The following is a 26,541-nucleotide window of genomic DNA, read 5'->3' as shown; positions in this document are numbered from 1 at the left end:
CAGGTCCTCCAGGGCGACAGGGGCCGGAGCACTGCAAGAATTAGGGGTCCTGACAAATGTTATAAAAGAGAAATAAAATGGACTAGCTCGCAGGGAGAGAGTTACTCAAACAGTCCCCTCCTTGTCAGCCCGTGGTGCACGCAAGCAATGAAAGGCAGGCTTCTTCCCGAGGTCCTTGGTGCGACTCTTCCCCGTCTTCTGCGTCCAGCGTGGAGAGGCCCTGAGAAGACACTAACCTCCCCTCACAAAGCAATCCATTCAGCCTGCATCGTATTTTTAGCAAAGCACGATTCTTCTTCAGTTTCAAAAGTAGCAAGTGGGGAACGCAGCCTACATCAGTGCGAGATGCAGAATGATCTCATTCAGGCTGCAGCATCTGTTTGGATTGAAACAATTACCAGTGATATCAGGAGATCTGCATTTTTTCTTGTTATAGCCAGAGACCGTGGTAAACAAGAACTATTTTCTCTGTGTGCTTTCTATGTCAGTGGAGCACAACTGGGGAGAGATGCTTCTGTTCTGTGTCTGGGACCTCAGACCGCAAGCCTCGCCTTTCCAGCAACTCTCCTTGCCTTCGTGCTTTGGAGGCAATTTGGTTTTCTTTCACAACCTTCTTTCATCGTTAAGCTTTAAGCCATGCGAGCAGTAGAAATACCCGGGTACTTCCTTTCTGCTAGTGTTATCTGAGGCGCTGTGACTTGATATATCAATCTGTGTTAAAGTGCATGCTTAAAAGGAAAATAGACCAATAAAAAAGTAGAAAAACAGTAATTCTTGCGTTCACCTGTTTTCTCTAGCATCTCAGAATACCAATGCTTTGTGAAAGTTGGTTTTGCCATGTATTTCTTTCTCCCCTTGTCCCAGCTCTTCCCGGCAGTTTGTTGGCAGCCTGGGTGTTCTGGCACCCAGCCCTTTAGCTGTATCTGTTAGGCAATGCTTCCTCCTAACACGACAGGTAAAATTGCTAAAAGACTTGTGAATCAGGGACTGGTATGCTAAGGGAGTTACAGCGGTGGCTCAGAGAGATGAGTTCTGCCATTAATACCGTTCACCCTTTTATTTTGGCTATACAACAGGAGCTCCTGAGAGAAGGTACTTTAATAGGATCTGTGATTTTCTTTTCCATTTATGATTACAGAAGCGAGAATAAAGTTTTGGTTAAACTACTTACTGCCAAAGCTCTAGAAGTGCGGAATTCCTGATTATTTTTTTGGCTCTATTTTGAATGTTTGATCTGTAATATTCAAAAAAGGTGGTTGTGTTTGGACACATTTTTAATCACGCAAGGTGTGAGTCCTGCCGCTTGTGGTACAGATCCATCCAACAGGCACCTAATCATTTCTAGATCTTGTGGCCCTAGGGAAGGAGGAGCGCGGAGGGGAGCTGTACGGCTGCTCGGGATCTGGCAGCGTGCTGGCTCCTGAGGAAGAGGAAGGCAGCGAACAAGCACCTTCCTCGGGCGAGGTGGTGGGGAGGCTGGGACGGAGGAGGTACGGCAGTTTCCCATCTCAGGCGGGCGAGTTCATCGTTTGCTGGAACGGGAGCGGGTGCAGCGGGGACGAACTGAACCCAGGAGCTGTGACAAGACCCTTCCGAGGCAGTGGGGTGCGTGCGCTGAACCGTTCCTTTGCCACCCTGTTACTTATTCATTTTATTTCAAATAAATACAGCAACGTGGTGGTGTGTTCTTTCCATTGCTTGACTTGAGCAGAGTTACAGCAGGGGTGCGTCTGGTCCGTTGCCGGAGCGTAGCTGACAGCAAAAGTTCAAAATGAAAGTGAAGCGCGCGCACTTCAGCTGCGGCCCGCGGGCCCTCGGCGCGGCAGCTCCCTGTGTCTATTGTTTTGCCAGCTGGCAAAACTGTGATGGTTCAGTGAAAACAACCCTTTGCATGAGGCGGTTGTGTGGGAATGGCCAATGGCAAGCCTGGCTGAGGTTAAAAACATGTGAACTTGTTTCAACACAATTCGCTTTGTTCTTTCTCTAGTAGGCTTGCTGAACATTGCTCTCGTTCACTGGTGGGGTCCCTCCTCCTCGTTTCGGCCCCTGCACTGCCTTTGCCGAGACGTGCCCTGGAGCGCCGGGGGCTCTGCCAGCGCTCCCCCTCGGTGAGGACGCTGCGGCTTGAGCTCCGTCTGCCCTGGGTTGGCAGCTTCCAGTAGATAAATGCATTTCTCGCATACGGATCTGATCTCTAGGTACTTCCAAAATAAAAATGCAAAGCGGTGGTCAACTCTTACCAAATCTGCTCTGCACCCTCAGGGCTGGGATTTGGCAGCTTGCTAAAATGCAGGACTAGTCAGCAGTCTTCCTTTCGATTTTTATTTTATATACTGAAAGAGGCTCCTCGCTGTGGTACATTCTAACGTACGTCTTCTGCAGTAACAGCCCCTTTTCCACCATTGAATGTGTCGTAGCTCCGGTCTTCAGTGAAGACAGTCAACTTCTGTCCTGTTAGGTTTATTAAGAATGTGATTTGTGAAAGACAAGTGTCTTTGCTTCCTTTGGGCAGAGCCCAGTCCTGAAACACGCTCAAAGCTGCATCTAATTTTTGAGAATTTTGTAAAGGTGTACAGAAATATAGAAATGGAACACTTGCGTTATACTTTCTGCGATAGATGAGCCTAAATTTTTAAAGGAAAATACTATCTCTGTGTTTATAGTACCTGGTAACTGAAGACTGGCTCTGACTCAGGCCTTTGACTGTTACAGTAGTGTTGACAGATACAGAAATAAAGCTCCTCAGCCCTGAGAGCAGTTGAACACAGCTCGTGCTTCCTCTGGAGTTGGATGGAGGTTTTTGTACGTGAAAAGTCCTGTGACTCTTCACTCCCCAGTCCTGTGTTCTCTGATTTGGCTTGCTTTTATTTACCTTGGGTTTCCCTGTAAATAGCTTTCCTGCAGCAAGTGGTGCAAAGAGACACCTTCGCTTCTGGATCCTTCTTTCAAGAAAATGCTGAAGCCCCGCGTTCCAGCGCAGCCCCGTGTTGGAGCCCGCAAGTGCAACTCCTCTGGCAGCCTGGGGGTCACCCAGCTCTTCTAGCTTCCTTGGCTTCTGCTCCATCGCTTCAGCAAAGGCTATGTTCGGATCAGTTGGTGGTCACCCAAGAGGAATAAGATAACCTGTAATAATCTGCTTCAGCTGCACTGCTTGCGATGCGGTCGTTGCCCCTGGGCGGGTGGTCCCTGCGGCTGGGCTGCTCGAGCGGAGGATTGCTAGTTGTTGGAGGAGAGCGTAGCTGGGGCTCGTAGATGTGCCGGCCGTGTCCCCGGTGGGACACGAAGGATGAAGTCTGAGCTGGTCTTTGTTCTGATGGTTAGAATTTGCCTTTGTCTGAGGCCAGAGTTCTGGTTGTGCAAGTGCTTTGGAGAGTGGACAAGCAGTGTCTGTCGCTCTGGCTGCGGCGGTGAAGTCCCGAGAGCACAACGCAAGTCTTGACTGCTGTATCTTAGAGTGGGGCGATGCTTCTTTGGAGCTGGCCTCATAGTTTTCACATGTTAAACAGTCTAGGAGGGGAAGCAAGTGAATTAAATCACTGAATTTAATTCAGTGAAGTTGAATTAAACTGCAACACCATGGTACAATTTCCTTCTTGGACTGCTTATCTAAAATGGTGAAGGTAGATGGGAGAAGAGAGAGGAGGGTTTAATTTCCTTCAGGGGAAACTTAGCTTTCAAGAGTTTAAGGGATGCTGCTTTAAACCATATGTTGTGTGTTTTTAAATGTCCTAAACTGTCTCTGCAAATGCTTGCTCTTGAGTGTGAGGACTATTTCTGGACCTGTTGCCAAGGCAGTGCCAAGCTTCTGCTTGAGGCTTGCACCCTTATTTCTCCTCAATTTAGCTGTCTTTTGAATGTAGAAATTGTTCTTGGCCCTGTTTCTTAAGTATGTGGGACTACTTCGGAAAGATAGGCAGCACTCTGTTTCTTGCCCTCAGCGAGTGCGGAGGTTGTGCAGCCCCGCACCGGCGCAGGCTGGCTTGAGTAGCCATGAACGGCTGAGCTTTGCTGGGCTCGAGAAGCCGATGCATCTGAGACTGAAGGGAGGGCGCTCAAAGGCGGCGTTGGTCTGCTATTGCATTCCTGTAGCGTTCGGCTGGGTGGTGTCCCTGAGTATCCCTGCTCACGGCCCCGGTAAAGGGTCGAAGTACCTGAGAGCCAGCAGGACGTGAGGTGTGCTGTTTTCTCATGGACCATGTAGGCAGAGGAAATCTCACAGCAACCAGCTGCAAGCATTTTGGAGCACTGAAGAGTTATACTGTGATTGCTTGGGGATCAAATACTCGGTCATGGTCAGAATCTGTTCTGATGCTCAGTTCCTCTTAAAATGTGGTGTTTTGCTTCCTTTCAGAGAAGCAGAATCATTCAAGGAACAAGGAAACGCGTACTATGCCAAGAAAGACTACAACGAAGCGTACAACTATTACACAAAAGCCATAGGTGAGAAGAGTTGATGATATTTGCTGAATACCGTGTCTAAAAATGAAAGCTGGTTATTGATGTAAAATACAGCAGAAGGGTTTCTGGCAGCACACGCTGGATGAAAACTTCTTGCCTGCTTTAATTACCTTGCGGAATTTCACCAGATTGATAACACAAGTCCGTGCCAACGTGGGTGATTGCCGCAGTTCTTTGTTTCTCCTCCAGCCAAGATATTCTTAACATGAAACCAGTCCAGCTTTCCCTCTAATGCAGGGTCAGCAGTGTGCCAGCCTGAACACCACAGACTTTTGTTCTATATGAGTTTATTCCTGTGGATAGTGGGGGGAGCAATAGCTTTATGACTTGCTATCAAAACGGCTGCTTGATCATCGTGCGTCATCTTAAGCCATTCAGGTGACGTTATAAATTGGGAGGGAATGTGATTTTTTGAATCCAACCACGGCTTTTTAATGTGTTCCACAAGTTGAGTAACTGCTGGCATTACACTAACAGTGAGTGCTCTTGCATCTTCTCCAGATACCTGTCCTAATAATGCCAGTTATTATGGTAACAGAGCTGCCACCCTCATGATGTTGGGGAGATTCCGAGAAGCACTGGGAGATGCTCAGCAGTCTGTCAGATTGGATGATAGCTTTGTACGGGTACGTGGAAAACTTCGTACTTGTTATTGACGCCTCAACACCCTTGTCTCCACCTGCGGCAGCTCTCGCAACTCCCTTATATCTGTCTTCTCAGGGCCATCTACGGGAAGGGAAGTGCCATCTTTCCCTAGGGAATGCCATGGCTGCCAGCCGTTGCTTTCAACGAGTTTTAGAACTGGATCATAAGAATACCCAGGCACAGCAAGAGGTAAGAGGTTCTTAAAACTTAAATATTCCCAGTAGATGAGGCTATCAAAAGGAACGGATTGAACTGGTAAGCCCTTCACCTTGGATTTGCAAGGTGGAATCACAGTCATTATTAGTAATAACTGTTTGCATGCTGTGAGGTAACGGGAAAAAAGGAGATGCTGTCAAAGTCTGTACTGGTTTTCAGTAGACCGCCAAGTCGCATACTTACTTTTGCGTGTGATTGTCCCTCCTTAGCAGAAAAGCGTGGAGGCTAAGCTGGTGTTTCGCCCAGCGCTCCAGAGGAGGAACGGTGAGCGGTGGTAAGGGAGCACGGAAATGGGTGGTGCAGCATGTAGAAGGCTGCTGCCACTTCTGTATCTCATTCACAGGGGGACATTTTCCTGGGCTACCAGTTAGGTCACTTGATTTCGAACTGGTTTTAATGCTGGCAAAAGTATTCCTGTAATCTGCGTTATTGTTCCACAGTCTGCAGTAGTTTTTGCTCTGACACTTTAGGGACTGGCTGCTTAGATGCTGCTTGATGGCGTTTCAGAGCAGCGACTGTCCTGCAACACTTGCTGTGTTCTCCTGTCTTTCAGCTGAAGAACGCCAGTACCGTGCTTGAGTACGAAAAAATAGCTGAAGTAGATTTTGAGAAACGGGATTTCAGGAAGGTAAGGTTGCCTTGATTGTTTCCCATAGCATTATGAACAGACACGTTTTACCTGCCCAGTTCAGCCCCGTGCACGTCCAATTTCCCTGCCGAACATTAGCTGTGTCCTGATGGCAGGTGCTGTACAACATACTTTGGCTATGAAGGCAGGCTGTATTGTGAACTGTAACCGTTGTGAAAGCGGCAGAGCTCATGCTCTCTTAGCACTGAAGGAATGAAAAGTGAAGAGGGTGACTGGCTCAGGCTGAGTGTCCTCTGTTACTGTTTGCTTTGCAGGGTGAGTGGAACCATGAATGAGCTGTTTGATACAGATTTTGTCAGCAGCAGCATTCGATCACGCTTTGCTCCTAAAATGCATATCCAGGATTCTTCTTTCTCAACTCTTTAATTTAAAAAAAAAAAAAAAAAAAGGCAGCCTATCTGCCAGTGTTATAGCGAGGGTGACTGAAGGAGGAACGCAGATCTGCGTGGGGCATTCTCCATTACTGTTTCCAAACCTTTCTTCCCAAGGGCTGTGACAGGATGCAGCTGGTACTGACCTGACATAACGAAATGACAGCATGAAATCTGAAAGGCACCAGTCACTTCTCATGCAACTGTTTCTGTTCAGTGGGTGCATGTAAGGCCCAAGTTTGGCCCAGAAAGGAGATTGTCCGCACTCTTAGGCTAAGCTCAAGGTTTTGGAAGGGTAAATCCCAGCTTTGTATCACCTGGTTACGAGGAGCAAATGGGATGTATGGTCAATCTGGATTTCCTGTGTAGGAATTGCCTTGCCTGTATTGCATGTTCCGGGCTTCTGCATCTGTCCCGTCACTTCTCCCGTCTCACTTCACTGCGGAGGCTTGCATGAAATGTGATCTTTGTTTCTGGAGAGCTGCTCTGGCTCCTTCCTCACCCAGAAGCCATTGGCTTCTCAGTCTGGAGCACAGTGCTTCCCACAGCGGGCACTCGTGATGTCACGGGCCGGGGAGGCAGATGAACCTTGGTGGAACAATGACCCTGTTCTCGTGCAGATGTCCCCACCAGAGAGGCAGAGCTGGAAAGGACCTATTAGATCACCCTGCCCATTGCAGTGTAAGATCAGTCCCTGCACTGTACTTTTTTGTGTTTTGTCCGGTCCAAACTGTCTCAATCTATTGAATTTCTGTCCTTCCCACACGTCTTTATAAAGCAGGAGACAGGGGCAGAATTGTCTTCCTTGGCTTTTTCTTTAGGGCCTGCAATTTCAGAAGAGTTAAAGGGATGGACCTCCTCCAGGTGTCCCTTGAGTCTTCTGCGCAGTGCTGTGTTGCAGTAACGTGGCAGGTGCCACAGGCCTTTGTACACAAAGCCCTTTAAAAGACAAAAAAAACCTGCACACGAGGAAAATTTTCTAATGAAATCTGTCTCCAGCAGCAGAGGAAACAGGTGTCTGCACGCTTATCTTCCTGTTCAAAGACAAATACGAAATCTCAAGCATGGTAATGGTGCAGCCTTTCAAACTAGGCCTTTGGCTATTTGCTTTGCTCACGTTTGTGTTTTTTCTCACACCAGGTCGTATTTTGCATGGATCGCGCTTTGGAGTTTGCTCCTGCTTGTCACCGATTCAAAATCCTCAAGGCTGAATGTTTAGCATTGCTGGGTCGCTACCCAGAAGCGCAGTCTGTAGCAAGGTGAGCATCTTAAGGTCTAGAGTTTGAGTCGCCGCTGGTGGTGCGTCCTGGCTGCTGCTTGTTTTCCACAGCCCAAAATGAATGACGGAATATGAAAAAAAGAAATAGTCCTTAATTCAAATTGTGACGAGGAAGAGTGCATGAATTTATCCCCTTTAAAGTTAATCTTACTGGGAAACTGCATTTAGACTCAGGTAGTAACCAGCAGTCTTGCTTGAGCAAGTTCCCGTACTTTTTGCACATCTGTACCGCAGACTTGCTGAAATAGCTAAATATCTCAGTGGGGGAAGAGTGCTTTTGGAGATGAGAAGGAAACTGGAATAGGGAAGCATTTCATTTTTCTAATGTGTCCCTTACAGTGACATCTTACGAATGGACTCAACGAACGCAGACGCTCTCTATGTCCGTGGTCTCTGCCTTTATTACGCGGACTGTATTGAGAAGGCGGTGCAATTCTTTGTCCAAGCGCTCAGAATGGCTCCTGATCACGAGAAAGCATGTCTTGCCTGCCGTGTAAGTTGTGGATACTGGGGATGGGACTGCAAAATTACCAGGATTTATTTTTTTTTTTAACCAAACACCGAACTTGGTTCTGCTGGATCAATCCCTTCTCCCTCCCTCAACATTATCATTCCCCGGATCTCCAGTAGCAAGCAGTGTGTCCGGCCCTTCCCAAAGACAGCCACCTGCTGCTTAGGTAGAACTGTGAGTTGCTAGAAGCTCTTTCTCGGAAGACTGTGATACTTTGAAGACTGTCTCCCTTTCATTCTTCGTTGTTCCTTGATCAGACACAGGAACAATAAAACTGGGTTCTAAAAGAACTTCTGACCCTCAGATTCAGTATTAGTGCCTATGGGTTACTTGCATTTAAACACTGTTCCTTTCGTGTTGCTTCTTCCTTCGTTCCAACTCTGTTGTAGTTCTTTGACTGACTTTTAAAATCTGTTTACTTGTGTAAGCTCTCAGAAAGTGAGGTTCCATTCCTGTTTTTTTAATCCATGAATTTACTTCACTGTCATGTTCTTACCCTAAACGTTAGGCAACCTTTGCTCCTGGGGAGAATGCCTGTAACCGGCACTGGCTGTTCCTTAGCACTTCTCCTGGGGGAAAGGCAGAACGCTTACAGCTCGCTCAGCTGCTGTAGCAAGGCTGTGACTTGTATCCTGTAGTGGTGTCTGAAACCAGATGATAACAGTTATGTTTGAGGACCCCCGCCCAGCACAATAAGGTGCTTGGTACCCCTGAACCACTTACCTAATGTCCTGATCCAGGGTATATTTTCTTTCAGAATGCCAAAGCACTTAAAGCAAAGAAAGAAGATGGGAATAAAGCATTCAAAGAAGGAAACTACAAACTAGCATATGAACTATACACAGAGGCACTAGGAATAGATCCAAATAACATAAAAACAAATGCCAAACTCTACTGCAACCGGGGGACAGTTAATTCAAAGGTAAGGAATGGTCACCTGGCAGGTAGTCTTTTGTCATATTCCTCACCATGTAGTTTATAAGTTGCAAATCAGTTATTCTGGAAAGCATAGGCTTCTCCGGCTGCCGGGCCAGCTGGATCTTTCTAGTGCTGTAGGCGATGTTTCAGGTTTTTGTACTTGCACAATGACTGGGTCTGTTCCAAACAGCCGATGATGTTGACTCCTGAAGAAACGAAACTCAAATACTTGGGCTGCACAGAGTGGGAGGGAGAGGAGGAACGTAGTTTAGCCTTATCTTGATCAGCATAAAGGCATCCTTATTTGTTTCCTTCCCGGTAATGAGGAGATTTCTTTTCTTACTCTTCTTGTAGATCATCTGTCTTGCTTTGGTTTTTGATCTAAAAAAAAATGTGACCTAATTTAAAAACCCTGGACACTTTTTCCAGGTTTGCTGTTGCATTTTAGTCATGCGCTATCCAGAGGAAGTCAGTCGTGATAGTGTTGCCACTGTCACTCGTGATAGTTTCCACCCTGCATTTCCCCTAGGCGTGTTTCCTCCTCGCTGGCTCTGTGTTGGTGCCTGTTCTACCAGCGTCGGGGCTTTTCCACACCCCCACTCGGTCAAGAGACAGAGGCTGTTCTCAAAACTGGGAAATGGGATGAGCTGGACGCAGCAGTAATGGATATTTTACATGGCTGTTTGTGTCTGGAAACAATGCTTTTTAAAAAAAAAAAAAGTATTTGAAATATTTTTAAGTTTATTCTCCTGTCTGGGAATTAGTTTGGACACAGAATATCTTGGTTTTCAGATCGTCCTCAGGAAGACCCTTGTTTCCAAGTGCTCTTCTGAGAGAAGCACCACATAGTTCTGCCATTTCACTAGCCATGCTTCTAATTTTTCCCTAGGGAACAAAAGCTCTGGTTCTGGGGGATTGGAAAAAATTTCCTAGATGCAGAGATTTTTCCAAGACTGACTAAAATCATAATGCTGCTTAGCGGATTGGGATTCACTTAACTTCTGTCTGACGTTGTAGCTTAGGAAACTTGAAGAAGCAATAGATGACTGCACAAATGCGGTAAAACTGGATGACACGTATATCAAAGCATACTTGAGGAGAGCACAATGGTAAGTAGACCTTTATAACGGACGTGCTGAGCAGGTTTGTGGGTAGGAACCTCCTCCCTGCAGCACTGAGTGACAGCAGTAACAAATCTGAAGCTGAACGGAATAAAAGGTTCTGTCTTAAGGGGCCCTGAATTTGTTCCTCTTCTTTATGCCAACGAGGAAACGGGCAGCTCTGTGTAGTCTGTCCTGCCTGCGCGGCTCTGAGACTGCCTATTGATTGTTGTATTTAGGCAGGATTTGTTCTAAAGCTTGACTTATTATGTTTATAGGCTAAAGTAAGATGTTCTGTCCCAGAGCACCCCTCTCTCAAGCTTTTTCAGAAGGGCTGCTGCGGGTAAGAGATCTTATCCTGGCAGAGCTGTTCACGCTTCCAGCAAACGAGATTTTGAAGTGGGACGCCCCGCTTCCCGTAAAGGGGAAATCAGCTGAGCCTGTACGTATCTCAGCCACAGATAATAGCGCAGCGTAGCGCAGTGAGGCTGAGCGACTTGTACAAAGGATGTTCGAGTCTGTATGTCTCCTTTGTAACTTGGCAGCAACCAGGGAAGTAGTCAAAGCTCTGTTCTGACTACGGATTTATTTGCTACTTTCCTCCATACTGATTATTCCCCAGTTTGTGGCAAAGCTGCTTGGCTTATATATGAACCAAAACCATTATTGCAGCCTTCCTGTTGGACATTCATTTTAATTTACAACCTTTGGTGTTCTTCTCAAGCTCCATCTCAGTAATTGCTAAATTACAGTAAGTAGTTAATACGTGAGTAAGGCTGCAATGCCAGTAGGCAGGCACAGCCAAGATCGTCTCTTCTAACCAGCGTTGCTAGTGTGCAACTCTGCACCAGCTTGCTTGAAATCTTGCTGGCTGGTGTTAGTTCCTGCAGCTGGATAAAGTAATTACCAGATTGTTAAAGTAGAACTTGTGCTGCCAAACGAGATTGCAGTCTCTGCTTGGAGCCCAAAGTACAGGTGCTTGTGCCAGGCTTTCCCACAAACAGGAGGTGTCTGGGCTTCCAGTCGGTTAGCAGTGACCCTCTGCGGGTTCCGCTGATGATTGCTCTGTCCGCAGTCCAGTGCACATCTCTTCCTTAATTCCTGTCCGTCTAGAAAAGCTTGTACCTGAACCCCCGTTTGATTTTTCCTGTGAAGTACACCTTGGCCACCAGTGTTTCTTTCCACAGTTACATGGACACAGAACAATACGAAGATGCTGTAAGAGACTATGAAAAGGTTTATCAGACAGAAAAAACGAAAGGTGAGCATATTGGCATGCTTTTTGTGTGCATAGGTTTCCCTTAACTGGCAGTTTTTTGGTGGTTGCTTTTGTTTGCTTTTTTCCCCCACAATATGCTCTGATTTACAACCCTTTACCCCAGCAGGACCATTCTGGAAGAGTCCTCAGAAGCACTCTGAAATGCCTGTCTCAATCTGGTTTCTCTCCAGCATTGAATGCTGAGAAGGGGATTTAGCTTGTAGCTGAAGCAGTGCACTGGATTCAAAATACCTGGTTATGGTTCTCGTTCGTAACTATCGTCTTGCTTTTTTAGTAGCCTGAAACAAAACGGACAGAGTAACCTTAGTCCTTGTGGTTCAGTGTCTAACAAATACTAGTTTGATAGTGCTGAGACATTTTACCTGCGTTTGGAAACAGCCTTAAGTGGACAGCGAGGCTTTAATTAGCTACCTGACTGTAAATCCAAGGGGGTTGGTGACTTGTGGCACTCGAATCCTTCAACCCAGGTCATCTCAACATCTTGATCTTCAGCCTCTTTTAAAGCGGGAGGCTCCTGCCTGACACTAAAGCTGCTTTCCTTTGGCATTGCACTTCTTTCTAGAACACAAGCAACTTCTAAAGAACGCACAAGTGGAACTGAAAAAGAGCAAACGGAAAGACTACTATAAAATCCTTGGCGTTGACAAAAATGCCTCTGAAGATGAGATCAAGAAGGCTTACAGGAAAAGAGCACTAATGCATCATCCAGGTACCCACAAACAGTCCGTTACTAGAGCACGCGTTGCTGCTTTGATCCCCCTGCGCCGTGCACGTGCCCTGCACAGCCGTCGCTCAGAGGCAGGAATAAAGAAGAGAGAGGGAATTTCAGGACAAATGGCAGCTCTGACCCCACAAATTAAATCGGTGACAGTAGCTGGGAACGCGTAGCATTTTCCATTTACACTAAAAACTTTTCGTGCTTGTTTTTGTATCCCTAGACCGACACAGTGGGGCAAGTGCAGAAGTACAGAAGGAAGAGGAGAAGAAATTTAAGGAGGTTGGTGAAGCCTTTACCATCCTGTCAGATCCCAAGAAGAAGGCCCGCTACGACAGCGGGCAGGATCTAGAAGAGGATGGATTGAACATGGGAGGTAAGTGTTCCTTACGGCATTCTACCATGGCAGCCTTTAAAAAGGTCAGACCATTTAGAGTCTGCCTTCTCCTCTAAAGCAACCTCCCATTTGTAATAATCCTATGAATCGAGGCGGTTTGGTCTCAGAGCATTTGAATGGCAGATCTGCGCTGAATGTTTCCAGTTGCGAGCAGTCTAGGTTATATGGTGGATGTTGTCCTTGACTGATCTGGTAGGTGGTAGCTGCCATTAGGCAGAAGTCTTTTACAGGAAGTGTAAAATCGAGTAATAGAAAGATTGTGTGTCCCTAAATGCTGCTTAGCCAAGATTCTTAGGTTGCCCCGGGACTGAAGTTGTCTGACAAGTGTTGCTTTTACCTGTTTGCTGCTGCTGTCGGCGGCCCTGTGCTCTGCTGCTGTATAGCAGTGCTCCAACAAAGCAGGCTGCTTGTAGCTTTCTGTCCATGTGTAAAACGCGTTATGGGCCCTCAGTTAAGTGACAATTTCTGAACTGTGAAAACTGTAACGGGCTGTTTCCCTTCAGCTCACAACTTCCTTTTCTTCCCTGTAGACTTTGATGCAAATAATATCTTCAAGGCCTTCTTTGGTGGGCCCGGTGGCTTCAGTTTTGAAGGTAGGTGGAAGTGTTCTCCTGTCAGCTTTGGAAACGTAAGTACGCAAATCACCTGACAGCTGAGTTTCCCAGAGTGGATGTGCTGTTCGAGGAGAGTATTTGACTTTCCCAAAGAAAAGCGTCTAAGCTCTTGGAAAGTTCTGTCTGCACAGCCTCCCGGCTGATGGCTGGTTCTGGTTCTTCCGTGTTCAAAAGCAACAAAGTCCAGGGGTTCCCTTTTCAAGCAGCGTGTGAAAGCTTTGCCATCGAAGTGGTGCTTTGCTGCTTAGGAGTAGTTGGCCGTAACTTGGATACAGCTGCTGGTGCTAAAGCAGCAAAAGGCGATTCTTGCTCAGAAGCCCTGTGCGTGTGTATCACACAGCTCTCCTCCGGCTTCCTAACGCCGGGAATCCTGGGGGCCTCTGCTTGCAAACGTTTTGAGGTGACTGGAGGCAATGAAGAAGCTGTTACTCAGCGTCCCTTTGAACCTCACACGTGGTCAGGCTTTCTTCACGCACCTCGGAGCGGGATGGCTTTATACAGCCCTGAGCGAGCTCCCCGCGCTTCGCTGGTACCAGTATACCCCCGAGGGAAGCGTGTGTTCCCTAAGGTCTTCTGTTAAGTGAATTTTGAGAAGTCTTGCACGCTTTGTCTGCTGTTCACCTTCCTCCTTGTAAATCTGCCTCCTTTACCCGTATTATCAGTAGTCCACCCTTTTACTGGTTGGTAACTAGCTGCTGGAAGGTCTCATCTCTCCTGCCTGTTCAGATGGGTTTGGTTGAATTCAGTACTGGCTTGGCATCAAGCTACTGCAGGATGGTGGTTAACCGTATTGCCTTTGAATTTTGAAAGTGCTAATATCTTTCATTTTCTTTTTCAGCTTCTGGGCCTGGAAATTTCTTTTTCCAGTTTGGCTAAAAAAAAAAAACCAAACCCCAAACCACACATACCTGATCTGCTTCTTTTAACCTTGAATACGGACATACTTAGACTCCTTCCTTCATCATGTCTCATTGTACTTAGAGCAGTTTCATTTTTCTCGGTTGGAGACCTCTGTTTTGTGTGCTTTTGTGTGTGAAGAGGAAACCAGCTCGGGGAGGGGGAAGGCTTGTGAATTTTGTTTTACTGTTAACTTTATTAAAAAAAGAAAAAAATAAAGCTTTGAATCTTTTGGTCCCTCCATGCTGGCCCGTACTTTCAGACTGTTCCTGCTCCTCAGCAGAGAGGATTTCCCTGAAGTCCTCCTGGAATCTCGGCTCGTAAGAGGGTGAAGTAATCTCTTCTTTTGTTTTGGCTGGCTCTGAAGTGCAGTATGGCAGCATGTCTAGGGTTTGTAGGAACTTGTAAGTTATCTTAATCTTCTAAAAATATTGCCAAGATTCAATCAAGTTTCATACAATCGTGTTTTACCTGCCAGCTGTCTTTTATTTTTTTCCTTTTTTTTTTTTTTTTTTGCCATGGTTCTACCAGAACGGTACACTTGGGCATTAACTGAAATGATAATGTGTGAGCTTGACAATTTTGTATCAGAGAAATGCTTCTTTGGATTTAAAAGAGCAGCTTATGTGAGAATTCCCTGTGATGCAGCTAGAATTAAGGGCTTTGTGTTTCCACTCCAAGAATTATCCTGTTTAAGGGAATATTGAATTTGCTCTGGGCTGAATTTCTTCAATGTACTTTTTTTTAATTAATCCACTTGAACATTTAATATTTGTGCTAAAACTTGATTTTGTTGAGCTTGGTGTTTGATTTCGTGTTACTGATCCATAACATGGATGAACTCCTTCTCGCTCTGAAGAAATGCAAAGTAATATTCAGGTTCATAATTGAAAACGGTTACTGTGTGCGTGCAGCAGTGTGCTCTCCTAATGTTTACAGGAACTGTACAAATGTGTTAAACTAGTCGAGTAGTTTTCAACTAGAAGTGATTTACTAGTCCAAAGAAGCAAGAAAATGCAAAGTCCAGCCCTGAACTGACGGTCTCGCTTGCTTCTCTTGCACGGCGTCAGGCCAAGTGCTGGAGGGATGAGCTTAAAGCCTGGAGCTGCGCCGTCTCGAATTGAAAATGGATTTGGCTTGGTGGTGCTGCCAGTTAACCGCAATGCTGCTTGATTTTTCACCGTAAATGTAGTGTTACAGCAGGATCGCAGCTGCGAGAGGACTCTGCTTCCAGAATTCTTCCCTTTTTCTAGAGAGCGAAGCATCGCTTTGCCTAGGTGCTTTGTTCAGGTTAAATGCTGTCTGTGAAAGGGGTCTGGAGCGCGGCGTGCGGCGTTGCCCGGCGGAGCTTCGGGCCGTCTCGCTCGGAAGCGGGGTTTGCGAGGAGGCGTGCTGGCGCCCGGAACGCCAGCGGGGGCAGAGGCTCGCAGCGTTGCTGTACCCGGGCGTTTTGAACTTGGCCTGCGGTAGCGTGGTGACGTTTGGAGGGCTGAATTTGGCTTGGCTGAGAAAACGGGTGTTCATACGAATACATGCAAGACTTTCCTAGAGAAACCTGGCGCTAACTTTTATATACTATCTGATTTAACTTCTTACTGCAGGAACAAAAATTGCAATGAATTCATTGCATGGGGTGATCACTTTGAATGCTAACATCTTTGTCTTCCTTCCTTCTGAGGGCTGTACTTGTCCTGGTCCGAGGGACGTTGCTAGGCCGCGACGCAAGTTACCCTCCTTTCCAACAGTTGCAATAGTGTCGTGGTGCTGCCACCGCCGAGGGCTGCAGTCCTGTGGTTGTGTGTTGTCAGAGTTTTTGACAATCTGCTTTCATAGAGGGAAGATTTCAGGGCTTAAATTCTAGTCCTGCAGAATAAAGAAAGTATTTTATAACTCACTCGAAAGTCAGCTTTTAAAATGAGCCAGTGTTCAGTAATATTTCCAAAAATAGACTCTACGACATTTATTCTAACTTCCTTTGCACCAGTGTAACGTGATGGACTTACCCGGATTGCACTGACGGCAAAATAAAATCCTAGCATCTCTCAGACTCTGAAACGGTAAATACCTGGGGAATTGAAATACCGGTCTATGCATACTGATACTTCTCCAGTTCTCGTGGCACTTGTAAATCAGAGTTTACAGGACTTGTTTTAGTGCGGCATTCTGGATTCACAATGTCTTGTGCGTGTTGATGTTACTGTACAGTTTGGACTTTTCTCAGTCTTTGATCACCATGCAGAGACGCGTCCTGCGTTTGTCAGTGGTTTTTGTTATTATTTCCCCCCCCCCGCCCGGTTAAATACAACAGGCTTCCCTCTCTCCAAACTTTGAATGAGACCATTCCTTGGACGACAGAAGTGGAATGGCTTTTCTTCTGAGAGAGAAAATGTATACAGCAGATATTTATGAAACTGTACATGAATGCATGATTTAATGTAGTTAAATATTAATATGGTGAGTGCCAAGACTTTTCTAAGGCGCGTTATTATGTGATTCAAAGTGAAGGCGAACACGCGTTCCCTTTGGCACGGAGCGCTGGGCTTTGAGCGGCGTTCGGTGGCTCTCCGGCCCCTCGGGGCGGCAGCAGCAGCGCCTGGGGATGGAGGTGCGGTGGCCCTGGAACCTCCATCAGGTCCTAGCACGGCTTGGAGACACGGGGCCGTTTCTTTCCAAAAAATCCGCTTAGATGTGCGTTGCTTGAAACATTGCCTTTCGCACTTGGTAGTTCCAGAACGTTATTCAGGGGCTGTAATTTGTACAAAGCCACAGGGAACCTTAGTGCCGTTTTTGTAGCTGCTGCCACTCTGCAGACCTCCCCGCCTGCCTCCGGCTCGACAGGAGCTGCCAGACCTAGGAATCTGCCACAGAGATAACGGATAAGTATCTCAAGGTGGTATTATGCCCGTGCGTTTTCTAGAATGATGAAAGCTGAGGAGGGTGCTGGGAGGCGGCGGCTGGAAGCACGGGCAGGACGGACCTGCATCCAGCCTTGCTAGGAGCGTGCTGCTCCCTCTGCTGTGACTGCGGGCCGCCACGTGAACTTGGCGGGCGGCAGAAACCGGTGGTAAAGCCCGACCTTGCAATGAAGAGGGTTCTCTGGAAGTCAGTCTTTGTAATTATTGAAAGGTTTCTTTTTTGGCGTAACAGCAAGAGCCTTAATGCTTAACCCTGAAACGTACCTAATCGTGCCCGCAGACCCTTCCGTGTGCGGAGTCCCTTGTGCCCGGGACCAGCCCGAAATACAGGCGCCGGGCGGCTCCTGCTGCGTGGCGCACGGTTGCCCTGCCAGCGCCTGCGCGGTGCCTCCGAAGGGGAATCGGTGCCGTGAGCGCTCCTGCTCCTGCCGACGGGAAGAACCCGGAGGCAGCAGGGCTGGGGCGGCTGAAAGCCGGGCCGGGTTGCTGCGTAAGGGAGGGATCTTTTGCAGACGTGATGGAAGTAGCTGCTGTCGAACAGCCTGATAACTGACGGAGGAGCCGTCAGCTTCCTCCCTGAAAGCTGTAAACCGCAGGAACGATGGCGTGCGCGCGGGGAGCGTGGCTCGGCAGACCAGGCGCGCGAAGTCGGGCTCCGCTGCCGTGGCTCTCTAGCGTTTACAAGGAAATAAGGAATTGTTGGATTGTTTCGCTTTCCTCTGATGTCTTTTTGCCTCATCATGGTGCTTGTGGTGTCCGAGCTGCTGTAGGGATAGTTTCAGATTAAAATGGAAGGAATTTCATGCTTTAAAAATGAAAACCTGCATCAGTAACGTCAGTGTGGGGGAGATGCTTGCATGTCCAGTGGCCTGACCTCTAGACCACGAAGCCTGGGGTGTTTTTTTCTTGTGTGGATTTACTTTACAAATCTGATGCTGTGTCAGCTCCACCTTTTGCGGAGGGGCATTGAGAGTCCTTTCCAGATAGACTGAACTTGGACTTGAAATCGGCTGTAGAGACCATTAAGGTGCTCCTGGCTGCCCGCTTTGACAGGCTCTGCGTTGTTTCGGCTGCACGTGCTACGTAGGAAAGCACACGGTTTCGTTTGTGCACTTGGAGCGGTGCTGTGAAGGTGGATCCTTAGCGCTAAAGGCTTCTGACCGTTCTGTAAATACATGAACGCAAATTGAAAAAAAAGGCGAAAGGAAAAAAAATGTTCAGGGCCAACAGTAGTATTATCCATAGGATAGCGCAGGTCCCTCAGCTTTCTGCATCTGACGGGGACGCCGAGGGAGAGCTGCTGCGCCGCCGTTTCGTTCCCGAGACGGGAACCGGCCCAGCTCCTGTGCCCAGCCCTGGTCTCGGAGCCGGCTGCGCGCCGGAGGGCCGCGCTCGCCCGAATCGCTCCTCAGCCAATTGAATGGCCAAAGCGTTTGGACCACGCCGTGGTTTGCTGTTCTTTCAAAATTACTTCCTCGGTTTCAGTAATAACCGAAGATATTCGCTTATCTTCAAGTGGGTGGTTTTCATCCCGTTTAAATTTGTGCCTTGTACCCTCCCCTCCCCTGCCGCAGGGAGAACGGGCAGCCCCCGCGTTGCACCCACCCGCCCTCCCCCGAGCGGCGCCGAGGCCCCTCTGGGGCGGCCGCAGCGGTGCTGCGCCGCGAGGCGCGGGCTGGATCGCCGCGGTGCTGCGACCCTGCCTCCTCCCGAGGCCGCTCGGACGCAGCCGCGCCGCGTCCTGGAGATGTCCCCATCGCCCCCGCTTACCGGGGCAGCGGGACCCGTGCTTGGCTTTGAAAGACGATGCGTAACGCTTTGGCCTTCCCCGACCTGCCCTGGCTCTCCCCGCGCCCGCGGCGTCAGGGACAGGGTTCCCCCTTCGTCTCCGAGTAGTGCTAGGCAAGTTGTCACTCGAGCGTGGATCCGACCTCTGAAGGGAAGCTCCGGTATGGAATGTTGCGAGCAGGGTGCCGAGATGAGGCATGGTCTGCACCGCGGCGTTACCGAGCTGGAGCGTTGGCACGACGGGGGCGGCTCGGGAAGGCGGGCGCCTGCTGGGAGAGCTGGGATGCTGCCTCGGGCTGGGCACGGCCGAGCTCACGGCAGTTACCCCATCCTCCTCCCCGCCTTCGCTTAACAGCTCGTGCTTCCAAAGAGAAAGCGCGTGAAGCAATGCTGGAGGGGGCGAGTGTGAAAGAGCAAACCGAGCACCTTCACTGCATGCCTATCTGCTTTGTTGTAACAACGTTAAGGAGTAGTCAAGACAAAACCAGACGCCGATGTGAAGCCACCTCGGAGAGGACGCTAGACCCTGCGCTGCAGTATTTATCTGAATCGAAATTCTGAATGTTTACCTCAGTGTAAATATCTTAACCTTTCCAGTGGGAGGAAAGGCGTATTGCATGGAGCAATCACTGTCCCCATCGCTTTGCCAAACACGTCATCCTCTCCAAGACGGGCTTCACGTCGGTACGAACACTGTCCCTCTTTGGACCCTTACCTTTCTAGGATGTGAATGGTAAAATGTGAATATTTGTTGTTTACTTCATTAGGCATAATTCATGATGATGTGTTTATATGAAGAATATCACAGACTGAAGCAAAACCATATGCAATTGGTTTACTTTATTATAAACTGTATATGATGTACAAACTAATAAAAACTTAAACGACGACAGTCTCACTGTTGTTCTTGAACAGCCAAATAGAGGAGATATTCCAGCTGCGCACGTCGGTGCTGGACGTGGCCGGGAGCGCCGGGCGGGCCCCGGAGGGAGAGCGGGGCGGCCCGGCGCAGGCGCTGCCCAAGGCGAGGGTGGCTGCACAGAGCCCTGTGGGGTTGCAGCCCAAGCTGAACACCGGGCACCCGCCCCTCTGCCGGTGCAGAAGCTGCCCAGGGTCTCTCTGAAGATAAGGGACGATTACGGTGCTGTGGGGGCGGATGTACATATGGGTCATTTTTTTATGTTATAATGAGAATTTATTGTCATCCATCTTTTTGAAACAGCAGGAACCGTTTTGCTTTATTGGTAAACTTGCCGAGGGTTTACCAGATCAGCCCCGAAGCACCCCTTGCGTTTGGGTTAAGCGTTCAGAGGAGAAACGCTTCTCGCACGGGCAGCGTTGGGCGGCCCCGGCCCCGGCGGCAGCGCGCGCCCGGCCGCAGCTGAGCTGCGCCCAGGCGCCAGCCCCTCCGCAGATACGAGCCCAGCACGCGCTTGTCAAACACCGTAAGTATTTACATACGTTAATGCGGGATTAATTTCACTACACAGTTCCCCAAACGCTGAGCCATAGCATGAGTTTAAACCGCTGTCCTGACCTGAATCCGTTAGTTGAGCTCCGTGTTAAGTAAAGCGGTGACCACAGCCCCACTGGCAGGCGGCCTGGCTAAGAGCAAAACCGTAAGTGCCAATAAAACAGACTTAATAACAGAAGTGCTTGATCATTAACTCTTTTTCCCAGCCAAGGGTTTAGGTTTGAGCAGACTTAAGTTACGCAGTTACGATACCTCCACTTACTTCCTAAATTACGATGTTACTGCCTTCCTAGCTTTTAACATTCAAGTGCATTAGAGAAAAGTAGTAAAATCTTGCATGAAGTACAGCTCGATACTTCAGACACGATTTTAGTTTCTATAAAATCAGATGGAAAAGACGTTAGTTCATCTCTTCCGCTCCCTGCCAAGGCGGGATTTCCCTACAGGACACGGACGCTGGACAGCGCTTGGTCCAGCCCACTCTGACGGGACGTGAAACGCCCGGAGCCACGCTACAGGAACCGAATGCCTCTCCCAGTATTTCACTTGTTTCCCTTTCTGTGATACTCTTTTTTTTTTTTTTTAAGTCCACGATAGCTCTTTAAGACATCTGGCAACGTGCCTTCCTTCTGCCCGCTCCCCAGCGCGTCCCTTCCCCGCAACGAAGGGAGCGTTCGCGCGCAAGCAGCGAGCGTGAATGGGGAAGGGCCCGGCCGGCCGCAGGACCGACCGCTGCTCGCAGCCCTGCTGCCCTCCGCCAGGTCTCTTCTTGCAGGCTGAACTATTGCTAACTGCCAGGCTTGAGAGAGGTGATCCACGCCTGGGTCTCGCTGGTTCTTACCCCGTGATTCAGCTACCGGAATGACAGACGTCCGCCCCTCGGGGCGGGAGAAGGGGAGAGACATTACGCGGTTCGCTTGGCTTGGCTGCAGGCCGGTTACGTACAGGCTTTGGTCTGCCACCGCGTAGTACTGACAGGTGAAGATCTAACGATTGTGGTTCATGGGGAAGTTATAAAAGACCATAGGAGATCTTCCTCCGAGGAAGGAAACAAGCAGCACCCCGTGGCTGGTTCTCTCCAAACTCCTCCTCTAAAACACGCTCGGCACCAGTTACGTGGCGGTTTTCCTTTGTCAGTCAGGAGTTGCTTGTTTTCTTCCTTGTTCTGAGGCCAATAAACTCTCTGCCCAGAGAGGTTTCACGCTGGGGCTGGCAAAAGGGCTTACTTTAGTAAAGGTAGAATTATTTCTCTTTACACGCTTAAAGGTTACAGGAGTTACTTGCCTTCTAAAAACAAACCACCGAGCTACCCTGCCCGTGCTCCTAGATGATGGTGCAGGAGCTAAAAGCAGAGCCCCGTTTGTTGGTGCTCTGCGTTGGCACGAGTTTCCCTTTTCCATAGTAACCTGAGAATATTGCCTTCACATTGATCTTTTTGGAAAGGATGAGCATCCACATACCGTTATCAAAATACAGCAGTTTCCCTCCTCCAATTTCCCCCACTTCATCCCCTTTGTTCCCTGCCTTTTCCAGTTTCACAAACTCCAGCAGATCGAGCCCGGTCTGGACCGCTTCGACGCCGTTGGCGCAGCCGAGGGTGACGTGAGCCCGGCTGCCTTTCGGCAGGTTGTCGGTGGGCAGGATCTTATCGGCGTCTCCAGGCCAGAGCAGCAGCTGCTGCTCGCTCAGCTCCACGCGAGCGCCAACAGTTTTTGTTGTGATGAACAGAGCAGAGATGGACAAGGTGAAGCCTTTGCCGTAGGAAGCCTTCACAGCCTGGGAGAAGAGGGAGACAAGTCCAGAGCACGGCTTTAACCGACCGCGGGCAGGTGGGACTTAGAGCGGCGTGCTTGGCTTTCCTGTCCACGGGCGCGGGGGCTCGGCTGATGGCGGGGGCTCTTGCTTTGAGATATTTGAACCACCACGTGCAAGGGTGACGGGCACGTTGAAGGGCAGCGAGGCTGGGGCAGGGGCTGGAGCACAAGGCTGGGGAGGAGCGGCTGGGGGAGCTGGGGGGGCTCAGCCTGGAGAAGAGGAGGCTGAGGGGAGCCCTCATCGCTCTCTGCAACGGCCTGAAAGGAGGCTGGAGCCGGGGGGGTCGGTCTCTGCTCCCCAGGAACAAGCGATGGGACGAGAGGGAACGGCCTCAAGCTGCGCCAGGGCAGGGTTGGGTTGGGTATTGGGAAAAACTTCTTCCCCCAAAGGGCTGTCAGGGCCTGGCCCAGGCTGCCCAGGGCAGGGGCTGAGTCCCCGTCCCTGGGGGGATTTAAAAGAAGGGCAGACGTGGTGCTGAGGGACATGGGTTAGTGGTGGCCTTGGCAGTGATAGGTTAACGGCTGGACTCGGTGATCTTAAGGGTCTTTTCCAACCTTAATGATTCTATGATTCAACTAGAAGATCGTGGCCTGAAGTTCCCTCTCCGTGCATTCGGAGCTGGTTACATCTTTTCACAAATTCCAATATTTAACTTGGGCTCATTAGTTTTGAAATAATTTAGCTGGAAGTGCAAATACCTGAATTTATCATCGTTCAGATCAAGCTATTGGAGATGCTGCTGGAAGTCGGGGGCGATGGGGACGGGGCAGGAGTTCTCTGTGCGGAACCTGGCAGGAAACAGCCACCCTCTCCCCCACAACTGCGACTTTTCTACGGCAGAGGCCCCGGGGACGCGCTCACCGTCCCTACAGCCGCCCCCTCGGCTCCGAGCAAAGCCGCGGCCCCAGCCCACCCCGAGGCTGGCGGATCCCCTGCCGGGACGGGGCAGGGAGAGCGGGGTCGCGGGGAGGAGCGGAGCCCCGTACTCACGTCTTGCTGCGCGTACTCCTCGGCTCCAGCTGCTTTCCCAAACTCGGTGTACTTTGTGGTGCAGTGTAAGACCCCGGGCGGCCTCTTCACAAAGTAGCTGGTGAGATCTATTTTTATTTTGGGATCTTCAATAGCGGAAGCAACTGCAAATACAGGTAAGCGATATTACTATCAAAAAGTGATCCCCCTGATGTCGCCCCGTGAGGCTAAGCCCCATCTCAGCTTGCTTCACCACCCTGTCCTTCACCTTTCATCTTTCTGACTGCTGACAAGGACTAGATGGGTAAGCAAAACTCCTTCGCCTAGGCTAACAGCGGATGTAACCAGAAAACAGGAGCTTCTGCGCATCATCGCGGCTCGTCCGAACCCCGACCTTGTACGAATCCCTTAAGGGACAAGGTGGTTCCGTCCCTCCCCTTTCTCTTTGACCCGCTGCAGCCGCCTGACGCGGCGCTGCTGCCATCCAAACCCGCTCCCTGCGCGTCACACCTAAACAGCCTTCTTGGGAAAAACTGCTTCTGTATTTTTACTTCCAACAGCGACTCTGGCAGCTACGGGAAGCAGATTGGTATCTTGAAACAGTTTTTCATGTTGCTAACTTTAACTAGAAATTCACTTCAGAAGCTGACCGAACTTGTTCCATTTGCCGCGCGTTAACGCTTCATCAACAGAGAAAGAACTTGGCAAGACGCTTCTATACATACAGTATTTGCTCTCCTTTTTGAAGGCTTTGAGACTTCCAAGCTCATCTAAGAAGGCCTGGCCAGCCTTCCTCAGGATCTCCGAGCTTCTTTTGCTCAAAAACCACCCAAAATACATGGGCAGGAATTCCTTCTCCAAGCTGGGCTTCATCTTCTTCAGCTCCTCCGCTGACAGTTTCCATTGATTCTTTTCCTTCAGCTGCAAGCAATCCATTCGCCACTGGGTTTTGGGCTCGGCAAAGACGACTTTGTACCGGTATTTGTCAGCAATATCAAAGAGTTGGTCCAGTCGTTCCCTCTCGTGGTGAGTGTCATCCAAAACGATAACGCTGACATCTCGTTTGCAATAGTCAACTAGATCCTCGTCCACCTTTGAATACTCTTCAGGAATGGTGCTTCTTAGTGAAGGAGTAATTTTGTAGCTATCGGCAGAGACGACCTTGCAGGCATCTTTATACCTATCCTGAATAGCCTGGGCAAGAGTGGACTTCCCACTGCCAGGCAGGCCTCTTAAAATAAAAAAGGTTTTAGATTCTTTGACTGTGGAGATGGTATCTTCATCGTCAAGGAAAGGAAACTGCAAGCTTTCGGGTCTTTCTTTCGCCGATTGAGAAGACATTTTTCTAAATATTTTAGGCAGGAATGTGTGACTCTTCTTTGAGAAGCCTCTGTTCTGAAACGCAAAAAAGAAAATATTTTGCAGGCTCGCAACCCCGAGAGACCGCGGGTTCCCACCGCGCGAGCGCAGGCCCTCGCGAGCCCCTGCCGGGAGGAGCGGGGCGCAGAGGACGCCGCTACCCCCGCGTCCCCTCGCCTCGGCTGCCCCGCTTGGCTCAAACCACCCCTCCCAGCCGCCCCGGCCCACCCGCGCCGTCCCTCCGACCCGAGGGGGCTCCGGCCTCGGCAGCCGCGGTCCTGCCCGAGCAGGAAGGGGAAGCTTCGCCGTCACGCGGCGGCAGCGGCAGCCCCGCGGGCACCGCGAGCTGCCGCAAAGCTACGGCCCGGGCAGAGCACTTCGAGCCTCAGATTTATTTCTGAACACACAGAAACACTTGCGGCTACGAGATGACAGGGGCGCGGCGTGCTGCGCGGATCTCCGCCCGAAAACGGGAACCAAAAGTCCCAGCCGGCTGCGACGGCTGCTGCAGTCTCGTCGCTGAACAAGGCCGCAAAGGGAGCGAAGGCTGTTCGGGGATGCTCCGTCCCGCAGCAAAGGCTGTTTCTGAGTGCGGTCTCTCGCGTTAAGAACTGCCGTTTCTTCGCGCCGCGCTGATCAGCAGCGCCCCGAACGCCTCGGAGGAGGGAATTTGGGCTCCTCTGGTGATAAAAACAACCGAAACGGCTTCCGGCAAAGACAACCCCTCCCAGCAGCTGCGGAGCGGAACACGAAACTGAAACGAGCGCCCGGAGCCACGCTGGGATCGGCAGCAGGCAGGCTGCCGGGAAGGGCGCTGCGGGCAGCTGCCGCTCCCCCCGCTCCTGCCAGCGGCTCTGGTAACCGCAATCCCAGATTAATTCCCAGCAGGGCCTGGGAAAACACGGGACTGGAAGGAAACGAGGGATTTTTCCCACTGTGCGAGTTTTCAGCAGCATCAACGGGGCAGCCGCCGGTTTTCGGGTCAGCGTGCGAACTCTCCACCTTCCCTCCCCGCGCGGCCCGAGCCCAGCAGCTGCTCTGGAGCCGAAGGCTGCGCCGGGAGCCACGCCGAAGGAGCGAGCGTTGCCTTCGATGCAAAAATCGAGGGGTTTTACATACTGCCCGTGGCAGAAAAATACAGCTTTCCTGTTTGCAGCGTGCAGACGTGGTTTAAAAAACAACTATTCAGTTGGTTAACTTTTCTATCCCTTATTCCAGAATTTGGAGGTGGGCTTTGGTTCCGCATTGCCCTGGGACCAGGACCGGGACCCGCACGGCGTCAGCGGGCGCGTTGGGCAGGGAGCGTCCACACCGGGACGGCGAGCCCCCAGCGCGCCGGGACGGCCGTGCCCGCTCCCGAAACCCGCGCGGAATTCCTGCCGCGGGAACGAACGGGCCTTGGAAGAAGAGCGAGGGCTGGGCGGCTCTCCTGGGACCCCCGCGTTGGCCTCCCCAAGGATTCGGGGCTCCCGAGTCATCGCAGGAGGAGCAGCGGATGGCGGCAGCCACCGCCGGGCGCTGCTGCTGCTCCTCGCACCGTGAGCGTCCCGTCGCCACGCTGGGCCCGAGCGGGGACAGCGCCGGCTCCCCGCCCGCGGGGCGAGGGCTCGGCCGAGGCTGGGGCAGCCCAGCTCTTTTGCTGAAGGCAGCTGCTGGCCACCGCGGGAACTGAGGCCGCTTTTCAGCCGTGCAAACAAAAGAACAATAATAGAGAACACCCTCCGGCCCCATTGTTCCGCGGCCAGCTCGGAGGATAATGGTCGCCTTCACGGGCCGGGCCGGGCCGCACAATGGCCCCACAGAGCCGCCGGCCCCGGGCGCACAATCCCCCATTGAGCCCCCGCCGAGCCCCGCCCGGCCCCGGGCAGGGCCGCGCCTGGAGGCAGCGACGCTCCGGCCGCCGCCGAGGGGGGGCCGCGCCCCGGGACCCCCGGGACGGGGCCGCTGCGCCCCCGGCTCCGCCGCGGGGACCCCGCTGCACCCCGCGCCCCCGCGCCGGCCACGCCGCCGGCCGCTCCCCGCCCGCGGGAGCCGAGACCCGCGCCCGGCCGCGGCGCCCCCCCGCCCCTTACCATGGTGAGGGCAGCGGCCGCCGGTGCGGAGCGGGAAGCGGCTCTGGGGCGGCCGCCGCCGCGGCCCCTTTCATAGCCCCGGGCCCCCCCGGCGCCGCCG

The 26,541-nt window shown here is 50.7% G+C and overlaps 2 protein-coding genes across 6 annotated transcripts in view; one reads left to right on the top strand and one right to left on the bottom strand.

The window, feature by feature from the left end:
* Nucleotides 1–14,290, top strand: part of DNAJC7 (DnaJ heat shock protein family (Hsp40) member C7) — a 19,978-nt gene extending 5,688 nt beyond the window's left edge. For 2 of the 4 annotated variants that reach the window (XM_082331788.1, XM_082331787.1), the window contains 13 exons: nucleotides 4,352–4,440; nucleotides 4,960–5,084; nucleotides 5,179–5,292; nucleotides 5,873–5,947; nucleotides 7,480–7,598; nucleotides 7,958–8,111; nucleotides 8,887–9,051; nucleotides 10,065–10,156; nucleotides 11,335–11,408; nucleotides 11,989–12,135; nucleotides 12,365–12,517; nucleotides 13,069–13,131; nucleotides 13,991–14,290. In XM_082331788.1, coding sequence (XP_082187914.1) covers nucleotides 4,352–4,440; nucleotides 4,960–5,084; nucleotides 5,179–5,292; nucleotides 5,873–5,947; nucleotides 7,480–7,598; nucleotides 7,958–8,111; nucleotides 8,887–9,051; nucleotides 10,065–10,156; nucleotides 11,335–11,408; nucleotides 11,989–12,135; nucleotides 12,365–12,517; nucleotides 13,069–13,131; nucleotides 13,991–14,028 — 1,408 coding nt within the window. In that variant the 3' untranslated portion in view covers nucleotides 14,029–14,290. Of the gene's footprint in view, nucleotides 1–4,351; nucleotides 4,441–4,959; nucleotides 5,085–5,178; nucleotides 5,293–5,872; nucleotides 5,948–7,479; nucleotides 7,599–7,957; nucleotides 8,112–8,886; nucleotides 9,052–10,064; nucleotides 10,157–11,334; nucleotides 11,409–11,988; nucleotides 12,136–12,364; nucleotides 12,518–13,068 lie in introns of all 4 variants that reach the window. The other 2 variants (XM_082331789.1, XM_082331786.1) reach the window with 1 other exon arrangement.
* On the bottom strand, nucleotides 14,130–26,541 carry CNP (2'',3''-cyclic nucleotide 3'' phosphodiesterase). Of its 2 annotated transcripts, none has more exons than XM_082331785.1 (4): nucleotides 26,442–26,541; nucleotides 23,736–24,405; nucleotides 23,032–23,174; nucleotides 14,130–22,002 (listed from the first exon to the last, which is right to left on the bottom strand). In XM_082331785.1, the coding sequence occupies exons 1-4, from the start codon at nucleotides 26,442–26,444 to the stop codon at nucleotides 21,550–21,552; spliced, it is 1,269 nt and encodes a 422-aa protein (XP_082187911.1). In that variant the 5' UTR covers nucleotides 26,445–26,541; the 3' UTR covers nucleotides 14,130–21,549. The 2 variants fall into 2 exon arrangements, with proteins under 2 accessions (XP_082187911.1, XP_082187910.1); XM_082331784.1 differs by lacking the exon at nucleotides 26,442–26,541 and adding an exon at nucleotides 24,777–25,444.

The sequence above is a fragment of the Platalea leucorodia genome, assembly GCF_965183815.1.
Source record: "Platalea leucorodia genome assembly, chromosome: 22".
Taxonomy (NCBI): domain Eukaryota; kingdom Metazoa; phylum Chordata; class Aves; order Pelecaniformes; family Threskiornithidae; genus Platalea; species Platalea leucorodia.
The sequence above is the reverse complement of the archived record's forward strand: the minus strand, read 5'-3'. Positions and strand labels throughout refer to the sequence as shown.

Coding starts and splice junctions, on each gene's coding strand:
- CNP (XM_082331784.1), bottom strand. CDS start 25,325: ATGCTGCTGAAAACTCGCACAGTGGGAAAAATCCCTCGTTTCCTTCCA. Junction 24,406..24,776: donor TCGTAGCCGCAAGTGTTTCT/GTGTGTTCAGAA, acceptor TTTGCGTTTCAG/AACAGAGGCTTCTCAAAGAA. Junction 23,175..23,735: donor CAAAAAGGAGAGCAAATACT/GTATGTATAGAA, acceptor CTGTATTTGCAG/TTGCTTCCGCTATTGAAGAT.